Below are 19,026 nucleotides of genomic sequence, written 5' to 3'. Positions count from 1 at the left end.
GATTCCAGAGTCCTTCCTCACTATTACAGCCAGGATATGATACGATACAAGTTTAGAGACTGAAAATTCTCAGACTGTATTCAGGTAATTTTCTAACATCATGACCTTGTAGAAGATACTCTCTGACCAAGAGTACAAGTGCTTCCATTTCCACAGGTTAAGTACAGAGGATATTTCCAAGCTATTCTTCTACAACTGCTACAATCTCCCTTCTTGACTGTACTTGAATAATGAACACTGCCCTCAGGGTAATTACTGACATGATTCATAACTAAAAGCACCATAACAAATTCCAACTGCAGTATAACAGAGAACACTGCCCACATTTAACAATGCTGGAATTCAGTTACACCTCTTTCTCCCTGAACTTATTCCATTTTGAGAAGGCAGTGAGGGAGGGGGAGGTGCCTCGGGAGAAGAGAAGAGTTCTACATACTTGTAGTAAGCCGGGATAAACAGATCCAATACTGTTTAACCGTGTTCTCAGTTCTCTGTTCTTAGGAAATCACTGTATAGTAAAGACAAGGAACTGAAGGAAACTAACAATTAATTGTGATGTTTCTAAAATGTACCATTCTCATAAATGTCCATTTATTCCTCACAACAACTCTGATAAGTATTATCATGCCAATTTTACAGATGAGAAAATCTGAGATACAGAGGTATAACTTGCTCAGAATCACACCAAAGCAAGTTACCTGGCATCTTTGAATGAACCTCAGCTTTTCCTATCTGTAAAACAGGAACAGCAATGTTTACCTTCTGTGAAGATTAAATGAGATGTGGTGACGCCAAAGCCCAGGCTCCTTCTGCTACTGCACAGTGACACAAACACAGATAAAACACGAATAAAGAAACTAATCACGATAGTGCATATACCCAGCAGTAAACTAATACACACTGTGAGGCAGCATAGAGGTTATGAGCACAGTCTCTGGAACCAGATAGTCTGAGTTAAAATTCTAGCTCTGCTATCAACTTAGTTTTGTGGGTAAGGGAAACAGTCTCAATTTCTCTGTACCTCAGTTTTTTCATCTATGAAGTGGTGATCTCCTTCACAGAGTTGTGCAAAATAAATGAGTTAACACATTTCGGCACTTTTAATAGTGCCTGTATCAGCATACATGCAAAAATGTTACCTATTATGACTTCTACACTGAAATGTAATATGCGTAAGTGAGGGTCATTTTGATGCAGCTCTGTATGATAATCAGGAAAGATTCCAAAGACATAAGCTAGTGATGAGCTTTTTACAAGCACTGCTTTCTAAAGCAAGTTTCTATGAGCTACCTAAGGGACATTTCTGAGTTTGAGATTTTTTTTTTATATCCCTGAATTTCTTTAGTCCCTTGTGCCAATTCATGAACAAGGAGAATGTATAGTATGGACAATGGGGGAGGGGGAAGGGAGACATGAACAGACAAGTCTTGAATACTTCACTGTGTCCTCCACAGTGAACTCTAGCAATTTCTCATGTGTGTCAGAGTGTTCTAAAGAAAAAAGGAGACAAGTACATAGAGAAAAGAATAGACTGAGGGGTCAAGCACAGGTTTCAAGACAAGATGGGACTTGAGCAAAGTTTTAGATATGGAAAAGATTTCATGCTTAAAACCATAAACAGATCTGGACCAAGAACTCAGGCTCACGTAAACGTTCAATACAGGAGAAGACATGCAATAATTTATAACAGTTATCTATCTCAGTTTCTTTGGGTTTTCTGTTTGTTGTTTTTTAACATATGAAGAACAACATAAAAAACCATTTAATGCCTCACTGATTCTTCAATGGCTTAATTATGAAGAAGAAAGAGAGTTATTTTATTAAATTGAGCTTAGAGTCTTAGAGCTTTATAAAGCAACCATCTACTCACATTTTAGTGGATAATTATTCATATGAACTAAATAAGTTACTATCCTTATTTTTGTACTTTTTCTGCATATCTATATTTTTTTTATTTCTCTCTAGACCACTGGAGAACACAAGGTCACTATTAAAAATTTTATTTCTAAGATATTGCCTTCCTTTATTTTCCCTTCTTGGGCTTTACATTTTTTCATTCTTATAGAAGACTTTAGGCATACCTGGAATCTTTCATTAAAAACTCAGTTTTAACATTTCAGTCTACGAAAAGAGACCTGGTTTTCCATTTTACCTCACTCTCACCCTTCCCTTCAATCTCCTTGAGGGTTGATCCAAATATCTAATTTTATCAACCCTAAACTATCATGGATTCTAAAAATACTTATATTATTATATTAAAATCTCATTCTAAGAGTTACCTAAACGAAACATATAGACACAGCAGTAACTCCTTTTAAAATATAGTTTGCTCTTTTTGTAAAGTCTTCTAATCTTTTCTTCCTGAGGAATCCAGTAGATCAACAGTGAGAGTGCACTACACAAAGGAGCTGGTCAACAAAGGAGCTGTGCACTACACAAAGGAGCTGGTCAACAAAGGAGCTGCAGAGCTTGTGCACTACACAAAGGAGCTGGTCAACCCCTTCTTATTACTGACTAGCTCTAGGGCAAAACACTCACCTTGTTACTCAAGATAAAAAATGTATTATATATATTTTCACTTAAAATAAAATTTTATACTGTCTCATATGCTTGACTACATGTTATAGTGATAATAAAAAGTGTGAATGAATAAACAGAAAAAATGTGGTACGAGAGGGGCACTTTACTAGACCAACGTGGAATCTGGAATCAAACCAATCTGGGTTCAAATGCCAAGTGTGTGACCTTAGACAAATTGCTTAACCTTCCGGAGCCTGTTTCCACTTTTGTAAAATGAAAATAGTATTAGTGACGTCACAGATTATTATGAGAATTAAATTAGACAAATATTTTTGGTGCACAGCACATTGCAACCGGTCAAGGAGTATTAGCTGCCTTCCATCCATTGCTAATTAGCTGCCAGGTGGGACACAAATATTCTATGTTTCTCTTTCCTCATACGGGAAATTAGATTCATGGCTACACCTACCTTGTGGATTTAGTGTATAGAACCAACAGAGTATTTCATTTTAAAGCCCAGTAATGTAAGGTCATCTAGAATCTGGCTCTTCTAAAGAGTGGCCCATGGGCTAGCAACGTCAGAACCATCTGGGGGTCTGTGAGAAATGCTGAATTGCAAGCCCCGCCCTAGAACCACTTGGTAAGAAAGTATATTTTAATAAGATCTCCATGGATATTAAAGTTTGAAAACTATTACTAAGAAAATAACCCTCAGCCTGGAAGTAAGAAAAGGACTTTATCAATATCATTGTGCCAAAATTCCAAAAGGACAAAGGGCATTGACAATAGTGCGTATTGATTTAATTAGCTTAGGAGAGCAAGTTAGAAGCAACAGGCATCATGGTCGGGTAGAACTTGAAATAGTGAGAAATACAGAATAATTCACAAGTAAAGGGAGGGGAAAGGCAGAAAAAAGTAAAACACTAGGTAAGGAGCACAATATTTTCCATAGGCAAATGAGGAGTCTAGCCCATGAATAATATATTAATGTTTATAATGATGTCCCTGGCTCAAAAAGAAAAAGTAAAATTACTTTAAATATGCTCTTTCAAAGACGAAAGCATGTATTCTATATTAAGATTATTTCCCTCAAAAAAGTTGTGTGGGGCTTCCCTGGTGGCGCAGTGGTTGAGAGTCCGCCTGCCGATGCGGGGGACGCGGGTTCGTGCCCTGGTCCGTGAAGATCCCACATGCCGCGGAGCGGCTGGGCCCGTGAGCCATGGCCGCTGAGCCTGCGCGTCCGGAGCCTGTTGCTCCACAACGGGAGAGGCCACAACAGCGAGAGGCCCGTGTACCGCAAAAAAAAAAAAAAAAAAAAAAGTTGTGTGTGTCTACACACACACACATACACATACATTTTACTTTCAACTAGCACATAAAATTATCTGGTACATTCACTTTTGTATAATATCTCATTTATCAAGAGAGTTAGCTCTCCACTTTTCACAAGGCTAAAAACTCTAACTTTTAAGACTAAATTTCTAGTTTTAAATCAGTACTCATCTACCATTGCCAATGCTGGGCCATAATTTCCCCCCATTGTACCTCATGCTAGGCTTTCCTACTGTGTCCACATTTCCACACCTGTTGTTAAGTCTTTTCCCATCCACATATGATTGATCACTTCCTCCTTTGACCCTCATGGTTTATCTTATTTCACAGTATATTACAGTGAGTTACTTTTCTACTAAGTTCCAAGCCTCTTTAAGGATAGGGGCTATTTTCCATGTCCTTAGATACCTCACAGGAGAAAGTATAATTCCTTTAAAATATCTGATGTACAAATATCAGGTATGGCCCAAAAAGAATTGAGAAAAACTGAGCTAAAGGAGAATACGGAAATGAGACCTCTGTGTTACCTTTTTTTGAAAAATGTTTCTTCAAAATGTTATAAATTGTGAAGCAATCTAAAAGAATATGGATCCACCTTCAGTAGTGGCAAATAATTCTCAACATTTAAACAGTTTTCTAGACTTATAAAATATTTGAGCTAGAAATATTCAAATCTTTTGGTCTGTCTCAATTTACAAAGCAAGAAACTAAGACAAAGACATTAACTTGTACATGAAAGAGCTACGCCCTAATGCCAGGTCTTCTGATTCCACGTCCCACATTAGGCCATACTCACTCTCACTAGATAAATGTGTTTGCTCAAGAGATGAAAGAACTCTCTGCACACAGTAAGTGTCTGAGGAATAGTGGAAGGCTAGCAAGGTTAAGACAGGGCCAGATTATCACAACCAGAGTAAAGAGGCTACATTTTCCTACATGGGAATGCAGAGCTACTGTAGGTTCCTGAACAGGAGTATGGCATGAATAAGCATTTAGGAATATTAACTTAGCACCAAAGTATAAAATAGAGGGTAGTGCCTAAGCTGGGAGACCAAGCAGGAGTCTATAATAATATGTTAAATGTAAGAACGTGATGATCTGATCTAGGGAAATGTAAACGAAAATAGATCTTTAACATAATAATGAAATAAATATAAAGGACATGGTAAAGTTTTTTGGGTTTTGGTTTCTGCTTTTTCAATTACAAGACTATATCTAACTATAGAGAAAAAGAAGGACAAAATGCTCAGTATTCAAGCCTGGATGACTTGAAAAGTAATATAAAAATATAGATATTGGGAAGCAAAGTTGTATTTAGAACAAAATAAAATAATTTCAGTTTTGAAAGGTAAAGTCAAATCTCCTAAATCACTTGAGAAGCTACTAGTTAGTTATGGGAATTAAGGGCAAGAAATTAGGAACACGTTGGGTCAGAGTGAAAAGTTAAAGCCTTAGTGATATTTTCAGAAAGAATCAGACTTTTTAAAAATAAACGTTTTCTCTTGCTGGCAAAGAGATAAATATATGGTGGTTTTTTTAAAAAAATAACTCATGAGGAGCTTTTAAAAACCCAACATAAAACATTTTTCATTATAGTAGCATGGCTGCTATATAAATATAGTATATGGTATCATATTACTTCACCATCCTTACCCATATTTTTAAAAAGTGTTAAACATGGCTTAATCATTATCTTACATTTCATTCACCTTCCTGAGACACAGTTCTCAGTAAAATATAACTTTTGAAAAAAATAATGTCTAATGGTAAATACTAAAACCATTGTGCAAAGTGCACCAGAGGTTAATGATCTACCATCCAAATATACAACAGATATCCTTTCTGGCTTTTTCAGAGCCACAGGCTTTTCTCCCTTTTGTGTTCATTTCCTGTCAAGTCTGACATTTCAAAGAATACCAAAGAAGCTTAAAAATTTGTTTACAAGTTTGTCATCAAATCAGGACTCTAAAAATACAAGCTATTCATTACAACTGTACTGACATGTAAAACTGGCCTTCATTTAAATTTTGGAAAAATAATAAAATGTAAACAGTTTTAATCTTTTCTTTTGTAAAAGTGCTCTGGCCAAACATTTGTGCAACTGAATGAAGAAACCTGCTAATGTTTAGTGACTACAAGAAAAACAGTACGACAAAATCCAATTTAATGAGTCAGCTATATTTGACATTTAAAGGAGGCTCAGTTTTCTTGTGACTTATAAAAATTAAATACAACAGTTAATTACTAGTACTTCTATGCTCTCCATATAGTAAGTACCACTCCGAAACAATATTATTCAGAAGATGTGATGCATTTAATACAGGAAAATAGAAATGATACCCTAAATATTCTTTAAGTATACATATTTAAAAATACTTTATCAATCACTAAATACTATACATAACTCTTTCGGCTGTGATGAAGGAACAGAGACCAGATTTGTCTCAACTACAAAATCGAACAACATAAATGAAATAATAGTTTTCAGACAATGAACAACAAACAGTATAGGACAGTAATCTCTGAGAGAAAGAAAGCAAATGGTAAGCCCTACCTTTGCCTGGAGACAGTTCCCAGGCTACAACACAGGGAGGAGAAACTGAAATAGATCCCAGTGGTCTGCCTGGTTGGAGAAAACAGAGTTGAGAATTCAAGAAAGCTAAGGCAGCTAAAATTAGCAGGACAGAATAGCAGAGCAGAGAGTTACACAGAAAGGAGAGAGCTGCAAAGAGAGAGCTCCAGGAGTCTGCAGAGGGTTACTCTCAAGTTTTCACCCTAGTACTGATGAGTGCATGAAAACTACCCAACGTCAGAAAAAGAACCATTCCAGGAGCTGACATAGGGCCAAGAAGAGTTTTGATTTCCACCAGCCAGGGTGGAAAAACCTTGTAATATACGGGACATCAGGTAGAGTACTCAGAAGGGGACTGCCTCAACAGTGGGGAAAAATTAGCCATAAAGACTGCCCTGGCTTTGTCTATAAACAACAACAAAAGCCTTTAAAGGATCAAACTGTTTCCAAGTAACTAAACTGAGTCCCAAAACACAGCTCGAGAATAGTGAAAGGAATATAAAGATATCCAGGACCCAGTAAGGTAAAATTCACAATGTCTGGCATCCAATAAGAAGTCATCAAGCAGGCAAAACAAACAAACAAACAAACAAACCAGGAAAACATGACCCTTAAAAGGAGAAGTATCAGTTAACAGAAACAGTCCTAAAAAGACATAGCTGTTAGAATTAGTAAACGGGAACTTTAAAACAATTATTATAACTATATTTCATATGCTTAAGAAGGTAAAGGAAAGCACAAACATGTTAAAGAGAGATATGGAAGATTTAGAAAAGGATTCAAGTCAAACTTCTAGAGATGAAAAATATAGTACCTAAGATTAAACATATAGTAGATGGAACTAATAGCAAATCAGACATTTTAGCAGAAAAAATTAATGAACTTGAAGACATAGCTATAGAAACTATTTCAAATGAAACAGAAACAAAACCATCTGGAACCAAAAAAAAAAAAAAAGAAGAACAGAGCATCATGATGTGAGCTGTGGGACAACTTCAAGTGACCTAATACATGTGTGACTGGAATCCCTGAGGGAAGGGGTGGGAGGAGTCAACAAAAACATTTTAAGAAAATAATGGCCCCAAATGTCCAGATTTGATGAAACCTATAAGCTCACCTTTCGAAGCAGAACTCCAAACAAGATAAACATGAAGAAAACTAAACCAAGGCACACCATAATCAAATTGCCTAAAACCAGTGATAAAGAGCTGCTGTGTAAGAAGCACAAGTACTCTAAAACCAAAATGCTATAAGATGCATAGTTTCTCATATGAGAAGCCCAGAAGGATGAGATGAGGAGGGAAAAAGAAAGAAAGGGAGAGGTGAGCACATACCAAGAAGCAGCAAGGTTCCAGACTTGTGAGTGAAGAAGCATCTTGGAAGTGGATCCTGCCTCAGACACCAGCTGATACTACATGGTCAGGGATGAACTGCCCAGTCAAGCTCTTCCCAAATCCCTGACCCACAGAATCATGAGCAAAATAAAATGATTGTTTTAAGCCACTAATGTGTCATCCAGCAATAGATAACACTTCTAATGGCTCTTTACTGTCAATATTTAATCCTTCCTTTCCCATCTTAAAAACTAATCTTCCCTCCACCTCACATACCTCCAGCTATACGTTTACTTCCCTTCTCAGACAAGACTGATGAAAGCTATCGATAATGACTGTCTCCACTTTATCTCTCACTCACATCTCATCCAAATTCCACTGCAATCTCCTCCTGCCCCCACCACTTCTCGTAACAGTCCTCGCTACCTTCACCAGTGGCTTCCTTGTTGCTGAAACTAATGAACACTCTTCAGTTCTTACTGACTGCTCCTACACTATCTGAAACAGCAAGCACTCACTCAGACCTTTTAGTACCCTCTCTTTGAGAGAGAGAGTATGACACTGCTTCTGATACTCCTGTCTCTGAGGAGGAATATCAGATTCCTCAATCTCTTTTATAGGCTTCTCTTTTCTGTCTATCCCTTAAATGTTGAAGCTCCTCAGGATTCTATCTTTAATATTACCAGATGCATAGGTCCCCTACAAAAGGTTTTTATTTGAGCATAATTATTATGCTAATAATTATTAGCATAATGAGATTTGTTCTGCATTTATGAAAAAAATTCTCTGGTGGCTGTGAGAGAAATAGTATTAAGGCAGCAAGAGATGTGGGGAGATCAACAGGAAAAGTCCACAGTCGCCCACAAAAAAGTCCATTTAGAGAATAAAGTACCTGGTCTACTTTGGTTTACAAAGATTTTACCAAAAAAATCAGATACAGTTTGAATATACTGAAAGTAAAATATCCAAATCTCACCTCATCATCTGCTGGCATTATAAACTGCTTAGCAGATTTAAGAGGTCTAAACATCTGGAAGTCATTCAATCTAACGCTTAGGTATGGTTTATTTTAAACCACCTCTAATCCTCCAAATTTCCAGAGAACAAGATTTCACTAGGTTTTTCAATATTGTTTAGCATTTTACATTCATATATTGCCTGTTAATCTCTCTGGGGTCAAAAGAAACAGAAGTGTGCTTATTCCTTCTTAAAGTTATTCTGCTCTTATTATTTCTCAAGATTGTTAAGTAAAGATACTGAACCCTTTCCCTATGCAACCATTAAAAATACAATGATGTTCTTTCTTTCATTAAATTATCAACAGGTAAAAGTAAGTAATAATATCACTTGATGTTTCCCTAGGTAAACAACACTGAATATGTTCTTATAAATCACTACAGTTTAATGAGAGACTCTTATTATAATACAGAATCAAAAAACCATGAAAGCTTGCTCTGATTCTTGATCTGGATTTTGATATCATGGGTGTGTTCAATTGCTCTGATTCTTGATCTATTGTATATGTTGGTAATGTGGGTATATTTAATTTGTAAAAAATCCTTTGAACTATAACTTGTGATATATACTTTTCTGTATATATGTTATACTTCAATAAAGAAAAAAATCCTAAAGCCTGTGAAAGCTCAAATAGATCTATAGTATGTCTCTTCTCTAAAATGTCAATTATTCTCACAGGAAAAATTCACATATTGTGTTTGTGTAGGATGACTTATCTTCACAGTTACCCACTACCACTCCATTCTTTACAATTAAAACAGTAGTATGTGTTGATTTTTTAAAAATCCAAACATTAAAAATCATCTATAATTTCATCCCCTAGAAATATCACACTTAGAATTTAAATTCAGAGGCTTATTATGACTTCCACATCATCCTATTATTAAAAAATTATACCCTTTTCCAGACTTTGTGCATGTCACTTTTTCTCCAAAAATTCTCAAAAATAAAGGAATATTGTTTTGAATCCTAGAACACCAGTAACTGAACTAAACAGGCTTGAGCACAAGCAGTTGTTAAACCATACATTTCTACTATTTCCTCCACAATTTTCAGAGCCCATGTCTTTCCTATATCCTCACAATGTCTATCTCAATGCAAGGCATACAGCAGATGTGTACTGATGGAAATAAAAGTAGTTCTCTAAAAGAAATGAGAATAGTCACTTTCAGATGATACAGTGATGTCTTGATTTCAATTTCTAGGAAGAGAGGGCATAACAGCCTCTGAAAAGTACTCTATCTGCTTGTTTCATTTATTGATCTATTTATTTATTTTTGCTACTTTCATTTAACCCCCGGATTCTGAGAGTTTTCTCCTAACCACTCCTTTTCTTCTACAGTGGAAGCTCCTGTATAAAGGAGTTACCCAATTCAATCTTAGCAATACAATGTCTTTCTATCAACTTCCCATACTTCTCTCCTTTTCTATCCACTCTGTCTATACAGCAATACAAGAAAAGCACTAAGAAACAAGTTACTCTTAGCCATTACATTTTTAAAATATCAAAAAAGTAAAACTTGGTTTACATGTACAGATTAGGATTGTAATATAACTAAAGTCTTAATTTTTCTATTGTCATTTCTATATACTGATAAAAATGAAAAGATATATGCTTAGCATGCAACAGTTTCAGAAGAAACCAACTCTATATTAATCTACAAACCTAATGATTAACAAAGTATTACCCAACTATGAAGATTTAAAGAGCATAACAGAAGAACTTCATATAAATATTTTACTATTACTACATAGGAAATGTCACCTTTACTAAAATAAAGCCTTATCAATAGGTTATATGCTATAAATAGACTACCTAGAGAATATGCTTTGTGCCCTTATAATGCTGTAAACAATAACTATAGTTGTGTAAATTTTTGGATTACTTTTAACAATGGGACAAAAAAAATCAGGTTAAATTGAACTAAAAATCTGTATTTTTAAATGATCTCAATAGCATAATCTCAATTTTTTCATCATTTTGTTGAAATTTTAAGAGCAGACATTTAAATTTTCATACATGACACCTCTATTTTAAATAAAGTTCCCAAATACTTTAAAGAATTCTGCTTTGTTTTGAAGTGCCAAGCTTTAAGAAAAGCTATTCATAAATAAATCCCTGTATCAGACAGTCTGGGGAGCTCAAAGAAAACTCCATTCTAATAGTCCACTTGCTTCTTGGGCTATACACTGAAACTACATTATTCATTAAATTTCATATTTGTTCTTGAGGTAAATGTTAACAAATACCTCTCACTAACAGATAACTGTTATCCATATGCATATGAGTATCTTTAGCTATTTTAGCTAGTTACTTACTGAGAGCCATGCAAGGGATTCCATGATTCGATGTTCACATCGTTCTAAATGTTTAATCATTTCTCTGGTCAAGTTGGCTTCTGCTTTGATAAAACTTTCAATCACTTTGTAAAAATCAAAAGCTTTTAAATTAAGTACATTCAGAATCCAAGGGAAGGACAAATCTGTTCCAGTATCCAGATTCTGAGATGTACTTCCTAAAAATGAAAGAAAAACGTAACTTAGGTATGAAATGTTAAGCCTTGAATGACATATTTTTCGGTTTGAAGGTTTTTATCAAACAAAAAATTAAAACACAGTAGAAAGGCTAAACAAAAATTTTTATTTAGAACAGAATTTTTTATTCTGGGGTCCAAAGACCCCTAGGAAATAGCCTTCCAAAGTTTGAGTGTATGTGCATATATATGTCTTTCCTGGATAGAAGACTCACAGCTTATATCAAATTTTCAAAGGTTTAAACACCCTAAACTTTATCCAAGACACGTTTAACATCTAACGAGAAATGCATTAGCATATCCATTTTAACTGTCTCATTAATCCTCGATTAAGAGAGGAAGTGATTCTTTAAGATTTTTGACAATTTGATTGGTTAGAAAATATCTGTTTTAATTATGCATTTCTTGGTTATAAATGAGGATTCACAGTTGTCCATATTTGTTTACTAATTTAAGTTTCTCTTTTATTATATATTTGTATCCTTAGATAAATTTTCTTCTTTTGTTTTTTGCAAACAAAACAGTTTTTGACATTTGCAACATTATTTGCAAAATAATACATGTTTAAAATTATATTTAAAAAAAACCACTATTGGTGGCCTCTGTTCTGTTTATCTGGTGGAATCTAGCTCCAACCTCTGGTCTCATAACCACAGAATATATATGTAGCAGTGCTTCCATATCAGTGGAAGCTGCTCAGTAGTACTCCTCAGGCATTTTACAGTCTCATAAGTCTTTGAAGGGGTTTCAATAGGTACATTTCCTGGATTCAGGATAGCCCAGAATAGGAGTCTAGTGAACTATTCCTAAGATGACATGAAATAATTCAGGTTAATAAACCACTTTATGGTGACCACATTACGGTGACCAATTACATTCTTCAGTATATACTGATCTAAAATATGCATTTCTTCTCCTTAACTCCTTAACTTCTCCATTCCCCCCACCACAAAAACCCATACCACACATTAGGTAAGTTTTTTTTAACTTTAAATTGAACTAAAATGTTTATTTACTAAAATTTAACTTACTGCTATATGTAGCCATTACAACCTCAAGAGCGCATGCCAACAAAGACATATGAAAGATGTTGTCATTCAGGAGTTTGCTAAAGGAAAAAAAAGAATGATTTTGTAACATTTACTTTTAAAAAAAGAAGGAATTGTTTTACTAAAACAAAAATTTACCTAAAATTTTGAATGGATAATCGTTCTTCTTCCTAAAACAGATTTAAAAAAAATTAACTGAAGCCTTCTTTGTGTCAGCATTAAATTTTTTTCTTTATGTTCTTTTTAACTTACTGATTTAAGCATGGATTCCATTACTCGGTAATACAATCGGACTCCAAGTTTGTATCGCTACAAAGAAAGAAAAAAAATTAGATCCCACTATTTTAGAAAACCATAACAATTACTAACTTTTTAAAAGTTTTCTCTTGAGACACATTCCTGATCCTTCTTAGGAATATGGCTACCAAGAGATCACAAAAGCTTGCTTGTCTAAAACCCAAGATTTAAGTATAAAATGATGGTTTTAACATTCCTGATAAATTTTCAAGAGGAGGGGTCCAGTAGTCGGTTTTCCATCATTCCACTTCAGTCTACATCATTCAACAGATATATGTGTACTAAGAATATATTACGTACCTGGCACTATTTTAACCATTTTACATACTAATGTAATATTTCTTGTGACCTAGAACACGTATTTTCAAGATAGCTCTCCAGGATTAAGATAACAGTCTCTTTCCAGAAAACTGGTCAAAGGCAAAAATCAGACCTACCTGATCTTATAAGCAAAAAGTTATCAAACAACTAGTTTTCATTAGTCCAAAGAACAGTCAAATTTTAGATAAACACACACACACACACACACACACACACACAAACACACACCAAAATCTTTCATTCCAAATTATGAGTAGAAATTTCATATATAACCAAAAAGAACTTTTAAATATAATGGTTTAAAACACAGATGGAATCAAAATATAACCTCACTACACCGAAATAAATGTGTATAGTAGATAACAGTTTTCAAATATATTTTATATATTACCTCATTAATGCCACAGAGCAAAGCAGAGCAAATATAGAAACTTGAATCTCAGAGAAGTTAGATGACAGCTCATATATGATAGAACCAGATATAAACCCAGGGCTCTGATCCAGAGCCCACTGGCTTACCAAATATTAGTTTTAGATTTTCTGAAATAATAATAGCAATAGTAAAAACAACATCATTTAATAATGTCACTGATAAATGGCATGTATAATATGATTCCATTTGTATAAGTATATGCATACATGAATATTCATATATGTAAAAGTTAAAGAATATACACCAAAAACTTAATGTTAGCAAGATTTTGATTTTTTTCTTACTGTATTTTTAAAATTTTCTACAATTCTTCTAAAATTTTCTGCATGTTTACTTTTGGTTTCTGTAATGGAGTGAGGGGAGCTGTCCCATAAAGCTTTCCATAAATAGCAGCACACACAAGCAGCCTGGATATGGTATGTGCCAATATTTTATACTATTGGACAGATACTATTATAGCATTTATACAATTGGGACAGATGTTGTATTTGAAATTATTTACTATATAGTGGCACTAATCAAAATGAACTCAAGTTACCTGTGATCCAATTTCCATACATCCCTGTCCCACAGCTTTAGCAAATTTCTCTTTAAAGATGTACCCAATATCCTTCACTCTTTTCAGGATACTTTCCTTTGGATTCACTGTGCAATTCTTTAAGAAGGAAAAACGTGAATTAACATTGAGGATACTGTTTAATCAGACAATTAACATTTTCTGTTCTATAGTACATGACTTATTACTCTCAATTGTTTATACTGTGGAAACACTTCCACAATAAACTAGGTAAATACAACTACTGAAAATATGAGGAACATAAAGGATTCCATTCTGGGATAACAGTGACCAAAAAATACTAGAGTACAACTAAAAAACTCTATTATCTAAATTTTCTGCTGGCAAGTTAGGGAAGAACAGATTTGTTAGCCCTTTCCACTATCCATCAAAAACAGCCTCACAGATATTACAATTGATACCACAGGAATACAAATGATCATAAGAGACTACTATGAACAATTGAATGCCAACAAACTGGACAACCTTGAACAAATGGATAAATTCCTAGAAACATACAACCTTCTAAGGTTGAATCATAAGGAATAGAAAACCTGAAAAGACTAATTATTAGTAAGAAGAATGAATAGGTAATCAAAAACCTCCCAATAAATAGAAGTCCAGGACCAGATGGTTTCACTGGTGAATTCTATCAAACATTCAAAGAAGAATTACTACCAATCCTTCTCAAGCTATTCCAAAAAAAACAGAAGATGAGGAAACACTCCCAAACTCATTTTATGAGGCCAGCATTGTCCTGATACCAAAACAAGGACACCACAAGGAAAGTAAATTATAGGCCAATATCCCTCCTGAATACAAATGCAAAAATCCTTAACAAAATATCAGCAAACCAAATTCAAGAATACATTAATATTCTTGAAAGGATCTTATACCATGATCAAGTGGGATTTATCCCAGTGATGGTTCCATATCTGCAAATCAATCGATGATATGCCATGTTAACAAAATAAAAGATTAAAATTATGTGATCATCTCCATAGATGCAGAAAAAGCATTTGACAAAATTCAACATCGATTTATGATAAAAACTCTTAACAAAGTGAGTATGGAGGGAATGTACCTCAACATAATAAAGGCCATACATGACAAGCCCACAGCTAACATCATACTCAACAGTGAAAAGCTGAAAGCTTTCCCTCTAAGGTCAAGAACAACACAAGGATGCCCACTCTTGCCACTTTTATTCCACATAGTATTGGAAGTCTTAGAGCAGTTACGCAAGGAAAAAAAAAAAAAAAGGCATCCAAATTGGAAAGGAGATAAAACTGTCATTATTTTCAGATGACATGACATTATATATAGAAAACCTTAAAGACTCCAAAAAAAAAAAAAAACTGTTAGAACTAATAAAAAAAAATCAGTAAAGTTGCAGGATACAAAATCAACATACAAAATCAGTTGTATTTCTATACACTAATAACACACTATCAGAAAGAGAAATTAAGAAAACAATCACATATACAGTTGTATCCAAAATAAATCTAGGAATAAATTTAACCAAGAAGGTGAAAGATCTGTACAATGAAAACTTAAGACCCTAATGAAAGAAACGTTAAAAGACACACATAAATGCAAAGCTACTGCATGCTCATGGAGTGGAAGAATTAATATTGTTAAAATGTCCATACTACCCAAAGCAATATACAAATTCAATAAACTTCTTGTCAAAATTCCAAGGTATTTACACAGAAATAGAACAAACAATTCAAAACTGTGTGCAGAACCACAAAAGATCCCAAATAGCCAAAGCAATCCTGAGAAAGAAGAACAAAGCTGGAGGCATCAAACTATATTATAAAGCTACAGTAATCAAAACGGTTTGTTACTGATATAAAAACAGAGATCAGGGCTTCCCTGGTGGCACAGTGGTTGAGAGTCCGCCTGCCGACGCAGGGGACGCGGGTTCGTGCCCCGGTCTGGGAAGATCCCACGTGCTGCGGAGCAGCTGAGCCTGTGAGCCATGGCTGCTGAGCCTGTGCATCCGGAGCCTGTGCTCCGCAACGGGAGAGGCCACAACAGTGAGAGGCCCGTGTACCACAAAAACAAACAAACAAACAGAGATCAATGGAACAGAATAGAGAGCCCAAAAATAAACCCATGTACATGATCAATTAATTTACCACAAAAGAGCCAAGAATATACAATAAGAAAAGGACAGTCTCTTCAATAAATGTGTTGGTAAAACTGGAAAGCCAGTTTCAAAAAAATGAAATTATACCACTGTCTTACACCACACACAAAAATTAATTCAAAATGGATTAAAGACTTGAACATAAGACCTGAAACCATGAAACTCTTAGAAGAAAACATGGGTGGTAAGCTCCTTGTCATTAGTCTTGGAGATGGTATTTTGGAACTGACTCTGGAAGAAAAGGCAGCAAAAGCAAAATAAACAAGCGGGACTATTTCAAACCAAAATGCTTCTGCACAGTGAAGGAAACTATCAACAAAAAGAAAAGGCCACCTACTGGATGGGAGAAGATATTTGCAAATGATATATCTGATAAAGGGTTAATATCCAAACATACAAAGAACTCATACAACTCAACACCAAAAAAACAAACTAGCTGATTAAAAAAATGGGCAGAAGAACTGAATACACATCTTTCCAAAGAAGACATACAGATGGCCAGCAGTCACATGAGATGCTCAACATCACTAATCATCAGAGAAATGCAAATCAAAACCATTATGAGATATCACCTCATGTCTGTCTAATGGCTATTATCAAAAAGAGAACAAATAACAAGTGTTGGCGAGGGTGTGGGGAAAAGGGAACCCTCATGTGCTGTTGGTGGGAATGTAAATTGGTGCAGCCACTGTGGAAAACAGTTTGGAGGCTCATCAAAAAATTAAAACCAGAACTACCATACAATCCAGCAATTCCACTTCTGGGTATTTATCCGAAGAAAATGAAAACACTTAATTTGAAAAGATATGCACCCCTATGTTCATTGTAGCATTATTTACAATAGCCAAGAATAGAAGCAACCCAGGTGCCCACTGATAGATGAACAGATAAAGATGTGGTATATATATACAATGGAATATTATTTGGCCATAAAGAAAAAACAAATTTTGCCATTTGTGGCAACAACAATAATGGACCCAGAGAGTATTATGCTAAGTGAAGTAGATCAGACAAAGAAAGCAAATACTGTATTATTTCACTTATATGTGAAATCTAAAAAAAAAAAAAAAAAATGAACAAACACAACAAAATAGAAACAGAGTCATAGAAACAGAGAACAAGCAGGTGGTTGCCAGAAGGGAGGGATGTGGGGAAAGAGAAACAGATGAGGGAGATTAAGGGGTACCAACTTCTAGTTACAAAATAAATGAGTCACAGGTATGAAATGTACAGTGCAGGGGATACAGTCAATAATTACATAATATCTCTGTACAGAGACAAATGGTAACTAGACTTACCGTGGTGATCATTTTGAGATGTACAGAAATATCGAATCACTATACTGTGCACCAGAAACTAACCCAGTGTTGTAGGTCAATTATACTTCAAAAAGAAACAAACAAACTCATAGAAAAAAGATCAGATTTGTAGTTACTAGAGGTGGGGGGTGGGAAGGGGAAGGGGGAACTGAATGAAGGCAGTCAAAAGGTACAAACTTCCATTTATAAGGTAAATAAGTACTAGGGATATAATGTATAACATGATTAATATAATTAACACTGCTATATGTTATACATGAAAGTTGTTGAGTGTAAATCCTGAGAGTTCTCTTCACAAGGAAAAAAAAATTTTTTCTATTTCTTTTATTGTATCCAAATGAGATAATGGATGTTCACTAAACTTATTGTGATGATAATTTCATGATGTATGTAGGTCAACCCATTATGCTGTATACCTTAAACTTATACAGAGCTGTATATCAAGCATATCTCAATAAAACTGGAAGAAAAAAAATGTCTATAGCTTCTAAGATTTTACTTACACACAGAAGAAAAGATGGCATTAATTTTTAAAATGAAGACACCTGAACTAATAAAGAAGCAAATTCAAAGAAAAACTTAATATTCTTCAAGATATGCCCACTCTGAGATAGGCCATTTGTAGTGTACATAAAACTTTGCAGTTAAACTGTTGCACTTCATTTAATGTTAAGCTTTAAACTTAGCTCTGGAAAATGTCTTTGAGGCAGAATTTTCTACCCAACTGAAGTAGGTTAAAATAAATACTACATACTCCAAATGTTGGAGGAAATACTAAAAACAATATTTAAGAAGAGAGAGATTATCATTCTTTTTACTTCTACCATTATCCCTTCTAAAAGTTCTAAGTAACTGGGTAGCTATGTTTGAGAAATATTCTTGTGCTACAGATAACCCACAAATAAAAGCAACTTTATGCAAACTGGACAAACAAAATCAGTTTTGAGCCAACACAATTATGAATATGATGACAGAAAATACTCTGTTAATTCTTGGGGGGGGTGGAAATGTAAACAAGAAGATAACAAAGAATACGACAAAACCACAGGCAGCTTATGATATTAAATGGAATGTTAACCACACAAAGCACTTACGGGATAAGCCAAATTTTAGTAAGTCTCCTAGCCTCATCCAACTGCCACAGATGAGCATTTCAGTGGCTCCCAAGCCTCACTTGATTTTAAAGGAGTAAAGGAGCAAACAAGGAATATAGACACTAGTTTTCATTCTCTCTCTTCCTCTCTCCCTTTTTTGAGGGGAGAGAGGCTAGCAGGGGTCCTTCAGATATCAAACTCAGGGTCCATCAGGAGTTGCAAACTGCAATGCACACAGGGCCACTCAAGAAATGTAAATGAAAGTGGGCTAAATAAAAAAAACTGTAGAGATATGGCAAATGTTATATCCTGTCTAATGTCACATTCAAAGAAAATATCTTAAAAGAGCCAGAGAGAAAAGATAAACTATAAAGGAACAACAGATGGACTGACAGAAAACATCTTAGTAGCAACGAGAGCCAGGAAATAGTGAAGTAATATCTTCAAACTACTAAGAGAAAGTAAAGGTCAGCCTAGAATTGAAGATCCAGGT

General features: G+C 34.8%; 1 protein-coding gene across 4 annotated transcripts in view; it reads right to left on the bottom strand.

Annotated features, from left to right (window-relative positions):
- RB1 (RB transcriptional corepressor 1) overlaps positions 1–19,026 on the bottom strand; it is a gene marked incomplete at its 3' end in the record, with an annotated part of 134,842 nt that overhangs the window by 57,404 nt on the left and 58,412 nt on the right. For all 4 annotated transcript variants that reach the window (XM_079721828.1, XM_079721829.1, XM_079721831.1 and 1 more), the window contains exons 13-17: positions 13,948–14,064; positions 12,611–12,667; positions 12,497–12,528; positions 12,341–12,417; positions 11,095–11,291 (exon numbers count right to left, since the gene is read on the bottom strand). In XM_079721828.1, the coding sequence (XP_079577954.1) occupies positions 11,095–11,291; positions 12,341–12,417; positions 12,497–12,528; positions 12,611–12,667; positions 13,948–14,064 (480 nt within the window). The remainder of the gene's footprint in view (positions 1–11,094; positions 11,292–12,340; positions 12,418–12,496; positions 12,529–12,610; positions 12,668–13,947; positions 14,065–19,026) is intronic.

Source organism: Hyperoodon ampullatus (assembly GCF_949752795.1).
Source record: "Hyperoodon ampullatus genome assembly, chromosome: 16".
Lineage (NCBI taxonomy): Eukaryota > Metazoa > Chordata > Mammalia > Artiodactyla > Ziphiidae > Hyperoodon > Hyperoodon ampullatus.
The sequence above is the reverse complement of the archived record's forward strand: the minus strand, read 5'-3'. Positions and strand labels throughout refer to the sequence as shown.